This window comes from Nicotiana tabacum, chromosome 15 (genome assembly GCF_000715075.1).
Source record: "Nicotiana tabacum cultivar K326 chromosome 15, ASM71507v2, whole genome shotgun sequence".
Classification (NCBI taxonomy): Eukaryota; Viridiplantae; Streptophyta; class Magnoliopsida; order Solanales; family Solanaceae; genus Nicotiana; species Nicotiana tabacum.
The window spans coordinates 26,442,169-26,463,696 of record NC_134094.1 but is presented as its reverse complement, the minus strand read 5'-3'; the positions used below and the strand labels follow the sequence as shown (position 1 = coordinate 26,463,696).

Sequence of the window (21,528 nt, the reverse complement as noted above, 5' to 3'; positions counted from 1 at the left end):
TCAGTTGCATCATGTCCCGGCTAATCACTTCTCTCCAAGACTTCTTTAGCCTTCCTCTACCCCTCATCATACCCACTAAGACTAACCTCTCACATCTCCTAGCAGGAGCTTCTGTGCTTCTCTCCTTAACTGGCCCGAACCATCTCAACCTCGCCTCCCGCATCTTATTCTCCACGGGAGTCACACCTACCTTATTCCTAATCCTCTCTAACCCGGTATGCCCACACATCCATCTCAACATACTTATCTCAATTACTTTCATCTTCTGGATATGAGAGTCCTTGACCGGCCAACACTTTACCCGTATAATATAGTCAGTTTAACCGCTACTTTGTAGAACTTACCTTTAAGCATGGAAGACTTTAACCCAAAAACAAATGAGAGCTTTCAAGGAAATATACGACTTAATTAATAAAAACACAAAATCTTTGAAAAACTTTGCGAAATCTTCAATTCGATAGCAAATACAACATATATATATATATATATATATATATATATATATATATATATATATATATATAATACGAAGTTGTCTCCTTAAATTAACTTCATTTGATCGTTAATCACCCTAAGGAGTCATGTTAGGATATTTTTCTTTGCTCTTTTTTAATTAAATATACTACTAACAATAAAATTATTCCCCCATCTAAACTTATACGTTCTTTAAAATACTATATGTAGGTTTAAAGAAAGTAAATAATTTTCTAAAAAACAAATGTAGTAATCAGGATACACGTGTCGTGCGCATACGCTGAGACTAATAACAAAAAGTGTGGAATATTTTCTGTTTCGTAAAAATCCTTAATTTTAATTATTTAGAGGGAACGTAAACTAGTAATCTAACTTGTACCTTATACCGAAACAGCATATGCATACTATTAGCAGAAATAAAGACGCTATTTTATGTCAATAAACGTGTGCTTTCTAGCATCTATTTTCCACAATCAAAAATTGGTGAAGTTTAACTTTATATTTTTAGGTAGGCTTATAAATAAATATGAAAATTGTACCAAACCCTAAGTTACGCCTCCTAGAGATTTATTTAGCCCTCTTTCTAGTAATTGATGACGCGGCGTAAAAGAGTAATGTCATTGGCGGCTCCAATTAGTTTTTTCCTAATTAGCAGGACCTAAATAATTTTCTATCTAATTGTTGTTAAAACTTATGACCTTTTAATATTGTATTGTTCAAAAATATTTATTGATTAGAAATGAGACTTTTTTAAGGAAATAAATATTTATTAAACAACCAAATTAAAACAAAATTACAAAAAAAAAAAAATTCTCTCATTGGATTGGTTATTAGTATAAAAATTTGCGTTCATACTTAATCATATCATGTGTTATATCCATTGGAATGCAATCCTATTAGTCAAAACTACTCAAATTTCCTTATCTTCCTCTAACAAGAAGTATTAATCTATACTAAAAAAAATAGCAAAGCCCAAGCTAATGTAGAACTCCTCTAAACAAGTCTATATAGGACTGCTTCATTTTTGAGATATTTCAAAATGTTTGACAATTGACGGCATTGTGTTTTTTACAACTTTTAATAGTTCAAAATTCATTAGATTTTATTTTTTAAGTGTAGTATCTTATAGTATTTGGAAAGGGTGAAAATCATTTACGTCCTCCAAGTTTGCTTTAAAAATCAAACTCATCCTCCAATATTAAACAACTATCATTCTGCTCCTCATATCAAATGTGACTTCTTAAAATGCCTATTTTACCCTCTACAATTTTTATCTCGTATTTTTATTCTTTAATATAATGATATTTTTTATTTTAATTTATGTTATCGACTTACCTATAGACAGATTAAAGAAACTTTTTTGAACCAAAAAAAGTGAGAAGTAGTAATCAAGCATATAAGTTAATGACGTTCAATAGTGAAATAAATGAGAAAAATAAAAAACTTTACATGATTTACTCGTATTAGTAATTTTATTAATAGCAATCAAAACTCAATCTATTTAGAAAATTGAGAATAAACGACATTAAATATTTTATAAATTATTCAATGCAAGTAATAAAAAAAATAATGGGGGAAAATAGAGATAAATTTTATAATAAATCTTCAAAAATTATCTATTTACAATTTATATGAACTTTAATTATAATTTAGAAAAAATATACTAATAACAATCAAAACTCAAAAATTTATATACATATTGAGAATAATAAAAATAGTGGAACTTAAAATCTCACACACTAACATACATTATATGCATTTTAATATATATATATATATATATTTTAATACACATAATATTTGAATAATAACAATAATAATAAAGTAGCAATACATTTTGCAATAAATTCATAATATGATTATTTTATTTATAATGTTAGTGAACTTAGATTAAATTATATAACAAGATATAGTATTCTTAAATTATGAGTAAATACCTATATTTAAAAATATCTAGATAATATAAAAAAGGTACGTATACGGGGAAGTTGAAAATGTCAAAGGGTAAACTAGAAATGATGAAAATGATAATTGTTTAAAGTTGGAGGATGAGTTTGATTTTTAGAGTAAACTCTGAGGATGCAAATGATTTTCACCCATTTGGAAAGTCAAAAGTACTTATTTTTAATAAAAAAATACTTATTTTTTGAAAGATACTTATTTTGTCGATTGAAGTATTTGGATAAGTTTTTAGAAAAAAGATGGAGTAAATACTCTTTAGAAGTAGTGGAATATACTTCAAAAGCTGAAAAAGTATCTTTTCCCAAATGCATTTTTGAAATCTAGTCAAGCATAAAAATTATTGCTTTAATATTGACAAAACTGCTTTTCAAATAAATTAGCCAAATACAAGTTATTATTTTTTGAAAATACGTTTGACAAAAAATAATTTTCATAATAAACAGATTTTAGAAGCGTGGCTAAATAAACTAATTTAATAGAGTAGTTTGTTTTAACTGTAACTACTATATTGGTAAATCAAATTCTTTCAAATAGTATCATAAAAATTGGACAGAGAGAAAGAGTAACATATTATCTATATAAAGAGTTTAAATTTTATGCATTATGATTGCAAAAGAATTTATACAAATTACTTATAGATAAAATCAGATAATTTTTTATTATAAATATTAATAATATGATAAAAATATTAAATTAAACCACTGTTTGTCGAATGCATTTTTCTTTTTCATCGAAACATAAAATTAATTAATATATGATAAAAAATGTTTATTAACCCACCGTGAGTAGTATATAGATTTCTTTTTTTTTTTTTTTTTTTTTTTTGTATAGACAAATTCATAGTTTTTTTTAATATTTTTTATAGACAAATTCTTTTAGAAATAGGATAACAAATAGGTGCCATTAGGATGGACCAATTGGGCCTAAAACCCGTATAAAATAACTGGACCGATTCGACTTCCACCCAAAATCCTCACCCTCCCCACGTGCTAACTTCGAAAGCTTTCCGCTTCAGAGTTACAACAATGGCGGCTTCGTTACAATTCACTGCAACTCCTCTCAACCAACTCCAATTTCATTCGAAAACTCTGCCCAAACACACCGCTAAATGGAGTACTATTCGCTGTTCCGCGGCCTCACCAACCAAAAGCTACAACATCACTCTTCTCCCCGGCGATGGTATTGGACCTGAAGTTATTTCTGTTGCCAAAAATGCCCTCCAACTCGTCGCTTCCCTTGAAGGTATTTAAATAATAGATTCGAGTGTGTTTGACTTACTATTACTGCATTTCTAAACAAATTTGCTGATAGTAATTGTAATGTAAGTTTGCTAATATATGCTTATAATTATGTAATTAGTTTAATTTAAAAAATATTTACACAATTAGGTCATTTGTGTTGTAATTACTGGCAGGGACGGAGCTAGCCCTTTGAGTTTGGTAGCTTTGGTCCAAATGTCATATTTGTCTTAAGAAATTTATTGTATACGAACAAATTATTACTCCCTCCATCCCAATATATTTAATGGTGTTTCGGAGTTTAAAGAAAAAGAGGAAGACTTTTAAAACTTGTGCAGTAAAATGAGCCATAGATAATTGTTACTAAATATAGAAACGTGTCTTTATTTTTGGGACGCACTAAAAAGAAAAGAGTGTCACATAAATTAGGACGGTGAGAGTAATTTAGAACCCAGTAACTTAAAAGGACTAGAACCTTGAACTCATAAACTTCAAATCTTGGCTCCACCTTTAAATTTACAGGTAAATCTCTCGATAATCACTCTTCATTTGATAATGCTGAAATGAGTATTTGTAATACTGAAATTAATGCCTCTCCTCTTCAATTAACTGCAAATGTTCTTTATTGAATTAGAAATGTGTTTTCTTGGATAATGTTGGCTGAAGAGGGGTGGGTTTTTTTTTGGGTGGGGGGGGGGGGGGGGTTCTCTGTTGTAATTTTGAAGCATTGATTGGTTTTTCGTGAATGCTTTGGAATAATGGGTTGAATGCAAGTTTGATTTTTTTTAGTTCGGTTTATTTTCGATCTCCGTGATTTCCTGCATTTTGTTTCTCCATGCGGTGTTTTGGACTGGTATGTTCTTGGTTATGTATTTTTCCAACTAGTTGAGTGGATAACTTTGACTTATTTGTGCTAAATTCTTAGTTGATTTTCTAGTGAACCAAATTTTGTAGTTTTGTTTCATCTTGTCGAGCTGGGAATTTTAAGAACATGGTTAGGAAATCGAAATAAAGTAAAGTTGCTCCAATTTCTAAGTTTAACTAGTATAAAAATTGTAACTTTATGTTCAAGTTCTTAGACATCAGTCAGTAGAAAATATAAATAATTTCTAGTACTTTATTTTTATTTTGTATAATATTAGTATGAGATGAGTTTAAATGGAGTAACATGGTCAATGAGGATTCATATAGTGGACTCCAGTTTGCTTGTGACTGAGGCATCGTTATAGTTATAGTTGTCGTTGATGATGATGTCCAAGTTCTTACTAATTAGCGCGCAAGCTGCCCTGGGCACCACTTGTGTAGAAATAAAAGCTCATATTGGAGATTAGATTTGTTGCCCGCTCCAATTTTCTTGGGACAGAAGGACTAATTTATCTGTGGTGATTTTCACGCTTCATTTGAATGTTCTTTTTTTTTTGGGTTAGGGCTTTAACTCTTGCGAACGTAACAGGATTTAATATTGGGTTCGAAGAGATGCATGTGGGAGGGGCTGCCTTGGATGCTGTTGGAGTGCCATTGCCTGATGAGACTCTCAATTCTGCAAAGAAATCTGATGCTATTCTTCTTGGAGCAATTGGAGGGTAACAACATAGGGTCTTTTTCTGAATATTTTGTTATATTTCATAGGTTCTTTTTTCTTCTGAAATCTCATATTTTTAGTTCCTTTTGTTGGATTTTTCTTGCATCTAAATTCAAAGGTATAAATGGGACAATAATGAAAGACATTTGAGGCCCGAGATGGCATTGCTTCACCTTCGAGGAGCCTTGAAGGTGTTTGCTAACTTGAGACCAGCCACTGTTTTACCACAGGTATTTTTTGCTTTCAGTTGCTTAAGACTGTCATATCATTATTACCTACCAAAATATTTGAGAGTATTTCTCAACTGCTATCAATTTTTGCTTTCAGTTGCTTAAGACTCTTTATGATTAGCATAAAGAGGAAGATCGTCTAAGTGAGTTCTGGATTGGATTCTTTTGACACACCTATTTGGATTTTAATAAAAAAAGTTTGTGCATGAATTACTCAGAGATAATGAAACATGCAATCAAAAAATGAATAGAAAGGTTCACATAGAGAGCACATAAATCTCCCTGCACTTTTTGACACGAGCAGCCTCCTGGAACTCTACCTCCTACAAATATATGCCATATGTTCTCTTAGATCCTCCAACACAAATTAACCGCTGGTACTCCTTGAGCAAGCTAACATGATTGGTGAAACGAGACTACTGCTAGTACCACCACCTTTATTTATTCCACCGACCTCTTTTTTAACACCATACAATTGATTAGAAAGTAATTTTGGAGGATTTGTCTGGGTGGAGGGTTCTATTGTAATGAGTATGAGCAGTCCAGTGAGTGTGGAAGTATGTTAGTGATTTTTGTTGTTGGAGGCTGTATTTTAAAAGGCGGAGGCACAGGACAAGATATGTAACGTATCATGTGAAAGGGAGTAAGCCCCGGGAAAGAGGCATAAGCCCCACTAATTCTTAAAGGGGAGTTAGCCCAACAAATGTTAATAAAATAGATTATAATATAAAAATCTATAGAAAATGTTTTTAAAATTTTATAAAATTCTATAGAAAAATATGTACAAAAATTAATTTACTATACGAGTATAATAACGTTTGTAGATTGTAAGTTACCTAAGTGCTAATTATAGAATCACATATTAGTTATGGTGAAATACCTAAAAGAAGATTTAAAACCAAAATTTTTGACGTATATTGGGCGGACGATTCAAGACATGGAGTATTTTACGAGGCGTTCATGGAGCATATCAAGTGAACAACACAAGGGTAAAGTGCATGTGAATGCCCCACTTATCCTAGCATACCCCATGAGACTTTAGACCTCAATGATTGCCTCAGGGCGTTTGGAGGCTGTCTCGCCTCAAGGTGAATCTCGGGCGAGTTTGGGCATTCCGTTTTGCTGCGAGTGGGGTACAATAAACCTAAGATTATTCTTTGAAGCTAGTAAGTGGTGCATGAATGTGGTGAAAAGGCAATGGCTCCATGGCCCATGCTAATGAGAGCTAAAGGGTTTGGAGGATAGTAGAGCTGTCCGGAGCGGTTGTCATTGAGTAGTACAGAGAAAGAGAAATTTGATAGAGTGATCTTGTTTCTTTTTGCCTTTTGGGGGAGAGGACGTTCTTAAATACCTAGCATGGGACTGATAAAACAAGAGCCAAATGGGTGTTTTCCCTAATATGTTGTCTATTCTCCTCGGTGCGTTTTTCATTAATTGTAGGAGTTGGTCCACAATTAGACTGCCTCTACCTCTGTCTTCTTTTTACTCCTATTTTTAACTTTTGTTACAAGAATCAATTATGTTCCTTACTCAAAAACAAAAAAAAGGGAAAGAAAAATAAGGGCAGCCCGGTGCACTAAGCTCCCTCTATGCGCGGGGTTCGGGGAAGGGCCAGACCACAAGGGTCTATTGTAAGAAAGATCATAATCAGCAGAAATGTAGTGTATTCCCATTTTAAAGTTGGCAAATTTGTTAGTGTAGTGGATATATCCTTCATATTATGATAACCAGAGAAGTGGTAATGCATAAATATGTGGCGATTGCCTGATGGCGTCCAAAAGTCTTGTCCTGTCTATCTCTCTTTCTCTGCCCAGAGTCCTCCCTCATTCCTTCTTTGCCTCAAGACTTTTTTCTTTTGTTCGCTTTTTTTATAATTGTGAGGATCAAATGTTTTACTTGAAACCATTATGAGTTACATGTGGCAAAATATGCTAGAAGTGGATTGTCTATTAACAAGTATTGGATACTTCTAAGCTGCTTATTCATGACTCAACTATTTTTATCTTTTACTAATATTTATCTTTTCCAGTTTGGCCTGCATGCGCTCTTGAAGACGTGAGCCTTTTTGGTTACTTTTTTTTTTTTGCAAGACATCTGACCTCTACAGTTGTGTAAATTTGGTCTTCCTTCTACAAAGTCATCATTCACTAAACAGGAAACATACTCTTGATGAACTTGTCTTTGAAATCATTGTACGCGTAAATTACACTCTGAGTTTCCATGTAATTCCTTCATATTCATATTCCTCACTTAATGCAGTTAGTTGATGCTTCAACTTTGAAGAAAGAAGTTGCTGAAGGTGTAGACCTGATGGTTGTTAGGGAACTTACAGGAGGTTAGTATGGAATTGGTCACGGCCATTGATATTCAAATAAGTTGTTTCTTGACTTTTCTTTCTATAGATGGCTCTCTCCTTGATCACAACTTACTGTTCCCCATGTTAATAGGTATTTATTTTGGTGAACCAAGAGGTATCAAAACTAATGAAAATGGCCAGGAAATAGGTTTCAACACTGAAGTGTATGCAGCATATGAGGTATTTTGCTTAAAACATGCCTCCTGCTGTGCTTGCTAAAGATAACAAAATGCCTAGTATGTTATCCAGCATTGGACCTATTGTCAAGCATCATTGTGTATGCAAAATTTCAAGTTATTAGTTTTGCTTATCTAACTTCTTTCATTGTTAAAGTTCATAAAGTTCTTTCATTGTTAACAGTGATTGCCGTACAATCACTGTTAAAGTTCATAAAGAAACTAAATCCAGTATGGTCTTTCTGTTACTAAAAGTAGGATAGATATCAGACTTATTGAGATCAAAAATTTTACCTGAACTTTGTTCCTGACCTTTACACTACTAGTATTCGGCTTAATTCCTTTTCAGATCGAAAGAATTGCACGTATTGCATTTGAAACTGCAAGGAAGCGTCGAGGAAAACTCTGTAGCGTGGATAAAGCAAATGTTTTGGAGGTAAATCTTTCTCTCCACGTTCCCCAACCCTTCTTTTCTTCCCCTATATATCTGCATTCAACTTTCTAACATTATGCTCATAGGACACTTTCCTCTCTTTTTTTGTGTGCGTTGAATCTTTACCGGGATGTCAACTATGTTTTACTCCATTAATACAACTTTTAGCAAAATCTATCTTAACCGAAGTAACCCATTGTGATTTCGAGAATTACACCACGATCTGATTCTCTGATGGTCCTGGTCCTTTTAAATGCTTTTAGAGGGAGCATACAATTGACGCTTGTCTGCAAAGTAGGATATGCTCAAATTTGAAGTTTCCGTATTAAATATTAAAAAAGAATTAGTGTGTAAGCAAGTGATAAAGTTCATGATTTTGAGATATTGGCCAGGCCTCTACGCTTTGGAGGAAGAAAGTTACAGCACTAGCCTCAGAGTATCCTGATGTAGAGCTCTCTCACATGTATGTTGATAATGCAGCCATGCAACTTGTTCGCAACCCGAAGCAGGTTTCCATTTTCCTTTGGAATATATTTTTACAACTCTTGTTTCTCAAGTTGGCACACTAGTCCATTGAGTTGATCCTCTAAACAATCATAATGCAGTTTGATACAATTTTGACAAACAACATATTTGGTGATATCCTGTCCGATGAAGCATCAATGATTACAGGAAGTATCGGGATGCTTCCTTCTGCCAGTCTTGGTGAAACGGTATTGCCAGAAAATCTCCTTTCTTTGGAAGCATTATTTTTTTCCTTCCCACTACAAATTCTTTACTTTAATTTCCTTTTACTTTTGGGAACCTGTTGCCTCCAGGGACCTGGATTATTTGAACCTATACATGGTTCTGCTCCTGATATTGCTGGGCAGGTAGGTTATGGTTTTCCTTTTTTTCTCTTTTTTTCTTCCTCCTTTTCCTGCTGTATAACTATTACAGTAGCAAACTTCTTGTGTTCTTTAGAAATCGGGCATATATTTATGTTTACACACTAACTTTAACATGCAGGATAAAGCAAACCCCTTAGCTACAGTGCTCAGTGCTGCTATGCTTTTGAAATATGGCCTAGGTGAGGAGAAGGCTGCTCAGAGAATTGAAGCAGCTGTTTTGGACACCTTAAATCGAGGATTTCGTACCGGTGACATTCACTCTGCAGGACATGTGAGTTTTATCTAGTATATTAGATAGCTCTATTACTAAATTTCCAGCAATGTTTTTTCTCCTCGGGATTTTTTTTTTGGGGGTGGGGTGGTGGTGGTGGTGGTGGGGGAAGATATAGGTCATTAAGATCTCAGTGCTTCTTGGTTGTGAATTTTCATCTGTCTGATCTTGCACTTGAAATACATTTGGACATGCGGCAAACATCCAGCAAAAGCAAAAAATAAGTTAATATTTCTCACCTTTATCATAGGTTGGACCAAATAACTTGAATGCTGAAATTTAGTTTTAGTAACTAATTGTTTTCATATCAAACTTGCTGAATGAGCTGAAACACTTGTCTTCAGAAATTGGTGGGGTGCAAGGAAATGGGTGAAGAAGTGCTCAAGTCTATTGACAGCAAAACTCCTGCTGCTGTTTAAATTTATGAAGAGGCTTCGTCGAGCTTAGCAAATGATCATTTGGGCAGATGCATCTGTAGTCGATAGAATGCCATTTCTGTACTTTGTTTGAAGGATTGAAAATTGCTGGAATATTGCTGAGTGTTGTATCGTAGCATAAACATATCCATTCTTGTCTCGGATGTTTTGAGACCTTAGTCTGTTGTAACATGGAAGGAAATGAAAATAAGATTTTTGACCATTAAAAGCAGGAAAGGAAGGACTGGTAACCAATATAATTGTTCTCACTGCTACATTAGATGACTGTAAACCTATGTTTCATGGAACTGGAGATTGGTACATGATACAGGTTTCCGTCCGGCAAAGTAAGCAAATTTTGAGTATTAATTGTGGACTTGTAGCATGAGGGTGTTTGGATTGGTTTTTAAGTTGGTCAAATCAGCTTTTAAGTTCTTTTTTAGCTTTTTTCGGTGTTTGGCAAAGTTAAAAAAGTGCTTAAAATAAGTTTAAAACTGTTTAAAACAAGCCAAAAGCAAGAAGTTGGGCAACATCAACTTATTGTTTTTTGACTTAAAAGTTATTTCTGCTGAAAGTCACTTGCTCCTACTCTATGTTCTATCCATATGACATGTGCATTAAAGTGGGGGATAATATGCATCTAAGGGTTCGTTTGGTTGGGAAACAAGTTATCCCATGATTAATTATCCCGGGATTATTTATCCTGGGATTAGTTATCCTACTCTCCCATAGGCATAAAAAATACTACAATCCCGAAATTAATTATACCACGATTTTATTTAAATCAAACATGGGATAAACTCATTTCAAATTTAATCCTGAGATTAATCCCTCATACCAAATGAGTCCTAAATGTTTGGGCTATTGGTCAATTAAGTGGGAAAATGCCAGGGAAACTAAGGTTTAAATCCCAATTGAAGCTAAAAGAAAAAAATATTAAGGGGTCGTTTGGTAATGATAGATAAGCAAAATAATTATGGGATAAAAATTATTACCGCCTTATCCCTTGTTTGATCATTAAATCTGGGATAAGTATTAGGATTAAAAATAGTACCGGGATAACTTGTACCAGCGAGAGGGTAGAATAGTAATTCTAGGATAAGTTATCCCAGAATAAAACAGTAAAGTTGACAATCCCATAATTAATATAACATACCAAGCAATCAATAAGAAATATAATACAAAGATAAGTAATTCTAACATAACTAATTCCAGCATAACTAATCCCAATATAACTTATCTATCTTCAAACCAAACGATCCCTAAGTGATTTCTTCCCCTCTTAACTTTGGGTAGAGTTATTCGACACCGTCTTTATCCTGAAAAGAAAACGTTTGGGGTAAGTAGTGGTGGTTTGTGAACTTAACTATAAATCCTTTTCATCAATGCAATTATCAATGATAACAAAAAACATAGACAATTTTGTTATATATTATTATTATTATTATTATTATTATTATTATTATTATTATTATTATTATTATTATTATTATTATTATTATTAGACATAAATCCGTTTCATCAATACATTATCAATGATAACACAAAATCATAGACAATTTTGTTATATTATTATTATTAAAATTATTGTTATTATTGTTGTTGTTATTATGTTTTTCAAAAGTAGTATTAATCTTATTTTTGTCGCCATTGTTGGAAATAATATGTTATGGATAAAGGTTGATAGAAGTTTTTAGCATTAGTTTTGAGTAGGGGTGTACATAGGTCGGGTTGGTTCGAAATTTTCAATTATCAAAACAAACCAATGGTGTCGGGTTTTTAAATTTATAAACCAAACCAAACTAACAAAGTCGGGTTTTTCAATCTCGTTTTTTCTCGAATTTTTTGGGTTTTTTTCCGGTAAAGATTTCATAGCATAAAATATGTAACTTGTGCTCCAAATATTTCTCAAGTCCTAGTAAAATACAATTATATAATGTGTTTTCCAAGAAACTAACATAATAATGTGAGATAAGTCATAGTATTATAATAAAATATTCAATAACAAAGATAAAACAATAAAATTATATAAAACAAATATTGCTAATTAATAATTCATAATGAAAATTAACATAATCTAAAAATACTATATAGGTAATGCTAAAATAAGTATAGCTAATAAGTACTAATATTAATAACATAACTAAGCACTAAAGAAAAAGATAAACTAAGTTATGCATTTTCATTATAAACCAATGTAAAACTAAAATAATTATCCAACACTATCGTCATTCCTAGTATTGAATTGAATTTCTTTTGTTAGCATTAGTATTGATTTGAACTTTGTTTGAGTTACTACATTTATGTGCTATAAAATTTATTTACCATTCAAGAATATTAAGTCTAAACTTGAAATAATACGTTAAAAGATAAAACTGTGAAAATTTTAAGAAATATTTATAATTTACATTACAATAAATATTTATATGTATAAAATATTTTTAAAAATTATATAAATATACTATCGAGTTGGTTTGGTTTCGATTTGATTTTTTTTAGTTAAAACAAACCAAAATAATTAAGATCGAATTTTATTTTCCAATACCAAACCAAATCAAACCAAACTACATGTTTGTCCATAAATTTCTTTTTTTTCCTTCCTTGTTTTTTTCCCTGGAATTTATCTTCAAAACATTGTTTGGTTATACATTTAACAAAATTTTTGAAGATGAATTTCAAAAAATTAAAGGTGAGTTTCAAATTTGAAAAAGTGATTTTTGCCTCTTTTTTAAGTAAACAATATTTTTCTCTCATAAAACTGTTATATTTTTGCTAGTGAAATGCATGTCCAAACATAATTTCAATCTTTAAATGCATTTTTTCAACTTAACTTTATTTTTTTTCTTTTTAAATCTCATACTTTTTATGTCCAATCGCCTATTAATTTTCAAAACAGTGGAAACGAGTCATAAACCAACAAAGGATATGAGCGTTAAGATTCAATCGAGTCACAGATTTCTCAAGAGCGTGAATTTAACTCTAATACGTACAAGCTTCTAGTAAATTTAATATGACTAAATAATGTGCATTTAAACAAATGTATGTGTAATTTTTTTAAATTCAAAATCGAAGTTCAAATGTGGAAATGTTCGGTTAGATAGCACCGCCTAGAGTGAGGGAGTGCTTTTGACTTATGACACGTGTTGTGCTGACATTTGTGCAAGTTGATAGGGTTAATAAGGGTATACCTGAGTTAGGTTGATTTTTATGAAAACCAAACCAAGCCAACTACTATATCGTTTGTTTTATTCTGATTTATCGATTTTTTTTGGATTTTTTCATATTATTTTTGTCACATAAATATTATTTCAATCTTACTTTATTATTGCATAACTAAACTTTTGATAAGTTAGTATATGTTTCGTAAGAATGAATAAATTGATAAACATGTGATCTATTAAAATATTCTTTTGGTAATACGTGATAGTTATTTTCTTAATCTAAAATATTTAATAGATTTTGACATATGAATATGGTAGAACAAAAAAACTGACACATTCAATAACACTTAATAAGAAAGTGATGATACACATTAGGATCAAACATTATTTAAATTAAATAACAATAAATGCACTTTATACTTTTATTAAATATTACATCCATGAGAGGATCACAAATATTTCTAGATATTTTTTTAAATTTTTTTTTATATAAAGTCTTTAAAAGTATTTACAAATTTTATATATTTATATGTGGTTTGGTTCAGTTTTTTTATTCAATACTAAACCAAACCAAACCAAACCAAAACCTAAATGAGGTTTTATCGGTTTGATTTAATTTTTCCGTTTGGTGCGATTTTCTGGTTAGATTTGAAAAAGTCTAATCCTGATATTGCATTTGCCCCCTATTCTATGTGACTATACATAGAGAGTCGAACAATTTCTTATGATTTTTGTAACATCTTTTAATTAGAAAAACTGTGACATATTAAACTAACTAGTGACTATCTAAGTTATATATTTTAAAAATAAATAATTTGGTATTTAAATTTTCCCCAGGAATTAGAATGTAAAATTTTACCCAATGAGGACATTCTGTCTAAGCAATAACCTTAAGACTATTTTCCGCCACTTTAAGCCACTTTAAGGACGTCATATCATACTATATTATAAGTATAAGACAAAATAGTCATTAAAAATTTTAACGACCATTTTACCCTTCAAACAAACATTATTTTAAGAAATATTTTTGTGCAACAAATGTAATTATGCATTCTTCAAAGATAACAAAAGAAAAAGTTTAATGCAAATAAAAAATAAAATCAAAATAAATAGAAATGTGCGAACTGTTTAGATGGCCATAGTAAATGGAAAATAACTCTTTGACTTCCTACAATGCATCTTTTTTCACTCATAATTCTATTGAAAATAACCTTTGAATGTGCTTCCTTTTAAATCATGAATGAACAATGAACTAAATTCAACAATTTATCTGATTCCATTTCGCCACATAACACCCATTTTGACCTCTCAAATTAGGTAAACTTATTTAAAGTGCAAGTTAAAAGATCAAAATAACCATAAAAGTTTTGAATGACTGTTTTACCTTCAAATAAGCATTATTTTAAGAAACTTTGTTGTGCAAAAATGTACATTTGCATTTTTCAAAGATAACAAAAGAAAAATATTTCATGCAAAAAAAAAAACAAATCAGCGGAAGTAGAAACGTGGGAGCCGTTCATAAAGCCACAATAAATGGAAAACAACTCTTGGACTTCCTGCATTGCATCTTTTTTCTACTCGTAAATAAGTGTTTTAAAAGGCGTGGGCGTAAGGCGTGACGTTTTACATATGTCTCAGTGGGGCGTAAGCCCCATAGGTTTTTAATTTTTAATATTTTATAAAATAATATAATGACAGTTAATATTTATAAACAGGTAAAATTGCATAAAAATTGAATAAAACTATATATATGTGTGCTCCATCCCCACAAAAAACTAATCAAAACAATCTATTATACGTTACTTACAAGCACAAGTAATTTGAGTCTAAAATAATAAAGTTTTCTATATGGAGGAACAAAAAGGATGATTAACCTGCAATGTGATCTTTGAATTTACTGCTATGAAAAAAATGTAGTTCTCTTTGTATTTGTAAAAAAAATTAAATATTCGTTATTTTTGGGAGATATTAACATACTAGCGGACAAGATAAAAAATTAAAAAAACCATGAATTATGGCTTAAATCAATAAAAAGGTCTTTACTTTTAAATTTAATACTTTTGAGTTCCTTTTTAAACCTTTTGAGTAATTACCAAACTGACTTTTGAGAATTTGGGTATTATATGAAATACTAATTCAACAAATTTTGTTTTAATTTGAAAAAGTTTCTGCGGCTTATTCTTTACTAAAAAAACGCACCCCGAACGCCCGGGCGTACGCCCCGAACGCCCGGACGTACGCCCCGCAATTGAGACTTTCGCCCCACACCATCGCCCCGGGACGTTTTTGGTACGCCTCGCCCCAGAAATGCCTTTTAAAACAGAGCATAATTGCGTTTGAAATGTATTTCCTTTTCAATTTTCAAACATATAGTGCATATTCTTGTATGTTAGCCTTCTCTCATACTTTATTTATTGGAAAAAAGGCCAAATATACTCCTCTACTTTCATATATTGTCTATATTTAACCTTCGTTATACTATTGGGCTAAATTTATCCCTATCGTTATACTATCAGGCCAAATTTACCCCTACAATCAACAAACTTTTAAAAATACTCATTGATCTGTTAAGTAATCTAAAATCTCCCAAATTTCTTTTATTTAAATCACTTGTTGTTCTTCTTGGTCCACTGTTTTTGAAATAATTGGCATTTACCTGCTTTCTGAATTAGAGAAAAAAATAAGAGAAAAAATTATTAAATAATACAACCGAATAAACAAAGTATAATAAATTAAAAAATCTAAATTAGGTAGCTTTTCTAAATTTTAAAAGTATTTACAACATCCTAATTTTAATGAATTCGTTGCACCAAATGTAGGGAAACTTTGCAAGTATTAGTAATTGAAGTTGAAGTTCCTCGGAGACTTTACATTTTCTAATTCAACTTTGCTTTAATTAAATGCCTACACATTTTGCATTCTTAAGTTAGTCGATCGAACTCTATGCTAACCAGGCAATGACAAAATATATTTGAATATACATGTACATACATGATGATCAGCTGCATATAATACATAATAAATAGACCCACTAAATTCTACGGTGTGTATATGATTGAAAAATAAATAAAATTTTAAACCAATTTTATTTGATACAAAAAGAGAAATGGGTGCATTGGTAATAAAAATAATTATGAATAATTTGAATAGTCTAATAACTTTAGTATTCACATCAATAGTAATTTTTAAAATTAAAATAGTGGACCAAGAAGAACAACAAGTGATTTAAATAAAAAGAATTTGGGAGATTTTGGATTACTTAACAGATCAAGGGGTATTTTTAAAAGTTTGATGATTATAGGGGTAAATTTGGCCCAATAGTATAACAGTAAGGGTAAATTTGACCCGATAGTATAACGGAGATTAAATACAGACAATATAAAAAAGTAGAGGGGTATATTTGGCCCTTTTCCCCTTGTTTATTTGTATAAATCATGAGTGGACAACGAACTAAATTCAACAATTCATTAGGTTCCATCTCGACTCACAATACCCATTTACACCTCTCAAATTAGGTATACTTATTTTTTTTTTTAATTGTTACATTTTATTTGAGGTTTGCTAATTCGAGATGGCTATGCTTGCAATCATTCTCACGGCGACTATCTACTTTGGTTTTGTGGGTGACTTCCCTATATATGGTTAATGATTGTCACGATCTAGAATTTTCATCCTCGGAATCGTGATGGCGCCTAATATTTTACTTTCTAGGCAAACCAATAAGCTAAATAAACTGAAATAAAGTAGATAAATCTGATAACGACAATATCCAAATACAAATTCTAAAACTGGTGTCACGAATACACGAGCATCTAGAGTACTACAAATAATAGTCTGAATGAAATCATAACTGTCTGAATCGAAATAAATAACTAGAGAAATGTAGAAGGGGATTTCAAGGCTGCAAACATCGTGCAATTGTACCTCAAGTTTCCGTCAAGCACTGGATCCAAGCAATCTACTGACCGCCGCTAGGACTGACTCCAAAATCTACACAAAAGTTTAAAGTGTAGCATGAGTACAACCGACCCCATGTACTCTGTAAGTGTCGAGCCTAACCTCGACGAAGTAGTGCCGAGGCTAAGGCAGGTCACTTACAATAACATGTACGTAGTATAATAATAACAATAGGAAAGGAAAACAGAAAAAGTAAGACAGTTAACTTAATTATGAAAAAGAACTCAATTCTTGTATATAACATGGTATAACCGATCTCATAATTTCATGTAACAACACTGGAAATCAACACAATAACAACAATGAATACAACACACAAAATCCGTTGCGGTGCACAACCCGATCCCACCGTACACACACAATCCTCCCTTATTTCACCATATCAATATCAAGAATCACATATAAAATCCGTTGCGTCACATAACCCGATCCCACCATATCATCATAACCAATATATAATTGATATTTAGCTTAAAGTATATATATTTATATGTATATCGCCTTATGTTTTACTTTTGTTTCGTGGATTTAGGATGTAAAATGTGTTGATTTATATTAATTTGAAGTGTTTTTATGTGTAGGAATGATCCGGGAGCAATTGGGGGCAAAAGGTGCGAGATTAGAGCTAAAACAGATGAAAAAGCAAAAAAGGGAATTTCCAGCGCCTAGCGCTACCTGTGGCGCCAGAGACAGTGTGCTCCAATTTACTAGCGTCAGGGACAGTGCCTAGCGCTGGGCTGGGTGCTGGTGGTGTGAATCCTATCCAATTTTTCCCGAGATAAGGTTATTTCGTCCCTAGACCTGCCCAACATGTATAAAAGCAAGACTAAGCTTATTTTTAGGGGAGGAAGCCATTTTGAAGGGGGAATACACACGAGAAACATCCGGGAGCGAAGAGATCTCAATTTTCTTCATCTTTTCTTAGTATTTTGAATTATCCAACACTTATGAAATTGTTTGCTATTACTATGAGTGGCTAAAACCCATAGTTCTGGGGTTGCGATTTAGCCATAAATATTGTTGTTTAACGTTGATTTAACCTTGATTATAATTCACTAATATATGGTTGTTTCTTCAATTCTGTGATTAATTGCTTAATTGTCTGGCCAACAGTTAGGTTCTATTTACTATCTATGCTATGCTTGAGAAAGACATGTTTAGATTAGAGAAGAATTGAAAAGAGCATGATCTTAACTCTCAGGGGGGCGATTTGTGGTTAGGATAGAAATATGCCTAGTCACCGTGCTTAATTTAATATCGTAATCTTAATGCGTTCTTGATAGATTGATTCCATAGGAATATAGGCGTTAATCTATTTTGAATAGGCGAGTAGTACTTCGGGAGAAGTGTTGAGAGAAATTATCGATTAATTAGCAACCATGAGTGGATTGTATGAAAGAGAGAGTTAACTAGAACACAATAGGATTGGTGAATCGATCACAACCCTAAAATATTTGTCTCTACTGAATACACAACAACCATTTTACTGCTTGATAATTTAGTTACTATTTAGAAGTATAGTTTAATATAATCACATTCTTGAACTCGAATTTGGCTTGACTGAATAATAATCTTGGTGAATCTAGTGGGTAGTTGATATAAGTCTCTGTGGGTTCGACACTCGACTTATCATTTTATTACTTGTACGAAATGCGAAGTGATGGGTTGGTTATTAGTTTTATAGTTTTTAGTTCATACTATGTGGGCTGGTCTTTTTTAATCCTAACCCTAAAAACGTATACCTGCGTGTGCGTTTGGGAGCAACAAGTTTTTGGTGCCGTTGTCGGGGACTTGAATATTGACTACTTTCTAGTTTTTGCTTTCGTTGTTTATTTCGTCAAGTCTAACGTTACTTGATTGTTGCTATGATCTCAGGAACTTTGATTGAATGCGCAGGGTCAGAAGCCAGGACCGACTTGAAGGCTTTGACCCTGAACCTAAGAGAACATTTCATAGGAGGTTAAGGGAAGCAAGGGACACGAATAATATTCAGGCACTTGTTCAATTTCCTGTGAACATGGCAGAGGAACATATGGCTGTTCAGGAGGTGGTAATGCCCAGCATTGCTAATGTCACCTCCAGCATAGTGAAGCCCATAATCACTGGGCACTTTGAGCTGAAACAGAGCATGATCCAACTACTTCATGTGAATGGGCATTTTATGGGTCTTCCACATGAGGATCCACAACAACATATCCTGAACTTCTTGGAGATTAGTGATACGTATATCACTAACGGGGTCACTCCAGACTATGTGAGGCTCACACTTTTTCCATTCTCTCTGTTAGGCGAAGCAAAGCGATGGCTGAATGCAGAACCAACTAATTCTATTACATCATGGAATGATTTGGCAAGGAAATTTCTGGCAAGGTTCTTCCCTTCAGGCAAAACTACAAAGATCAGAAGTGAAATAGTTGTCTTCAAACAGAAAGCAGGAGAGTCTTTATACTCAGCTTGGGAGAGGTTCAAGGGGCTACTCAGAGACTGTCCTTATCACAATCAGACAAACGAAGTGTTAGCTCATATTTTCATAGAAGGGCTATATCCTGAAACAAAAATTGTGGTAGATGCTGCAGCTGGAGGTCAAGTGTTGGAGAAAAGCTTTGACAAGATATATGCATTATTGAACAAATTCTCCAAAAGCAATCCGGATTGGCAAGGAGAAATGGGCAGACACACGGTGCAAAAATCTGCAGGGATTCTCGAGTTGGATGTCGTCTCGGCATTATTAGCGCAAATTTCTATACTAACCAACCAAGTCAGTCAGATGACCATGGTTATTAACAAGCAACAAGCTCAACCAGTGCAACAGGTTCAAGTGTTTTGTGAAGTATGTGGAGAGGGTCACACGAGTGACTTATGCCCAGTTAATCCAGAGTCTATCTGTTTTGTGGGTAATGCAAAAAAGGACCAGACGAACCAATATGGGAACACTTACAATCCCAACTAGAGGAACCACCCAAACTTCTCTTGGGGTGGAAATCAAGGTGCTCAAAATCAATACCGACCACAAGTACCTCAACAACAATATAAACCACCTCAGACTGAACAACAGGCAATCTCAACAAGTCACATTGAGAAAATGATAAAGAAATTGATGGCTGACCAGCAGACCCACATCGCAGAGATGATAAAGAAAGTGATGGTTGACCAGCAGGCCCAAGCCACAACAATGAGAAATTTGGGAGCAACAAGTTTTTATTTATTTATTTATTTATTTTTGTTTTTGTTTACTAAATAACCCAAACCCATTTAATCCAATCCAAATACCCATCCACACTAACATTATAACCCATCTTACTACCCATACCCATCCCCAACTCAACTTAAATCATAACCCAATTAAACCCAAATTCAAAATCAGAAAAAGAAAAAAACAAACACTCTCTCTCTCTCTCTCTCTCTCTCTCTCTCTCTCTCTCTCTCTCTCTCTCTCTCTGTTCTGCTGTGATTTTTTCTTCTCTTTTCTCAAGTTTGTCTCTTGCTATCATCCTAAACTCTATAGGTATGTTCTTCTTCTTCTTCTTCTTTTTCTTCTTCTTCTTCTTCTTCTTCTTCTTCTTCTTCTTCTTCTTCTTCTTCTTCTTCTTCTTCTTCTTCTTCTTCTTCTTCTTTTTGTGTTTTAATTGATAGATAACAATGTACATCCCATCTCTCAAGTGCCCTACTCCTCAAATTTTCCCCTATGTAGTTCTTAAGAAATTTTTATGGTGGGTGGTCCACATTGGTCGAAAATTGTTTGGTTGTCTTGTATACGGAGTAGTAAACTAAAATTCTCTCTACTTCATTGAAATCTAGGAGGGCCACCATATTCCACCATTGTTGAACTAGAATGCACACACTTTATGCTCACAAGGTGTTTGTTAAAATGCTTGAATGAAGATTTTGGTGTACCGGTGAAGTCTGAGTAACCGAGTATATTTGTGTATGAATTTGGGCTAAGTGTGGGGTGTGTGGGGATGAGTTTACATGCTAGGGAGCTTGGCTTCGATGCAAACATGTTCCTACACCATGTATCTTATATAATGTATGTTGTATAATTATGTAGATTTAGCTAATTTAGTGTAGTGTAGTAGTGGGAGGAAGGGAAGTAACATATGCTTATTGCTTACATTAAGGTGAATTCACTAAGCCATGATCAATCACTTGTGTGTGTGGCATTGATTAGTGCCTTTTAACTATTGTGTGGCATGGGGAAGTCTTGAGTACCCATAGTTTTGGAGTGCAACACTTGAGCATTTTAGACCAAAGTTGTGAAGTATTGTACATTGCGCCTTCGGTTGTAAGTGTGGGGTCATTTATGACTTGCGCGACAACCTTAGGCATATTTCTTGGTGAGCTGTCACATTCATGCTTATTTGTGTGCATGATATTATGGCTCA

The 21,528-nt window shown here is 32.9% G+C and overlaps 1 protein-coding gene and 1 non-coding gene across 2 annotated transcripts; one reads left to right on the top strand and one right to left on the bottom strand.

Annotated features, from left to right (window-relative positions):
* Nucleotides 1-3,319: 3,319 nt before the first annotated feature.
* LOC107784121 (3-isopropylmalate dehydrogenase 2, chloroplastic-like) lies at nucleotides 3,320-10,257 on the top strand. The gene is made up of 11 exons (XM_016605191.2): nucleotides 3,320-3,678; nucleotides 5,128-5,257; nucleotides 5,375-5,486; nucleotides 7,746-7,821; nucleotides 7,934-8,022; nucleotides 8,368-8,454; nucleotides 8,844-8,960; nucleotides 9,057-9,164; nucleotides 9,270-9,323; nucleotides 9,460-9,612; nucleotides 9,957-10,257. Exons 1-11 carry the CDS (start codon nucleotides 3,462-3,464, stop codon nucleotides 10,029-10,031), a joined length of 1,218 nt encoding a protein of 405 aa, XP_016460677.1. The 5' UTR covers nucleotides 3,320-3,461; the 3' UTR covers nucleotides 10,032-10,257.
* A 9,284-nt stretch (nucleotides 10,258-19,541) lies between these two features.
* LOC142169996 (small nucleolar RNA R71) lies at nucleotides 19,542-19,646 on the bottom strand. Its single transcript, XR_012699615.1, has one exon. It is a non-coding gene; the product is annotated as a small nucleolar RNA R71 (small nucleolar RNA).
* Between the last annotated feature and the right edge of the window lie 1,882 nt (nucleotides 19,647-21,528).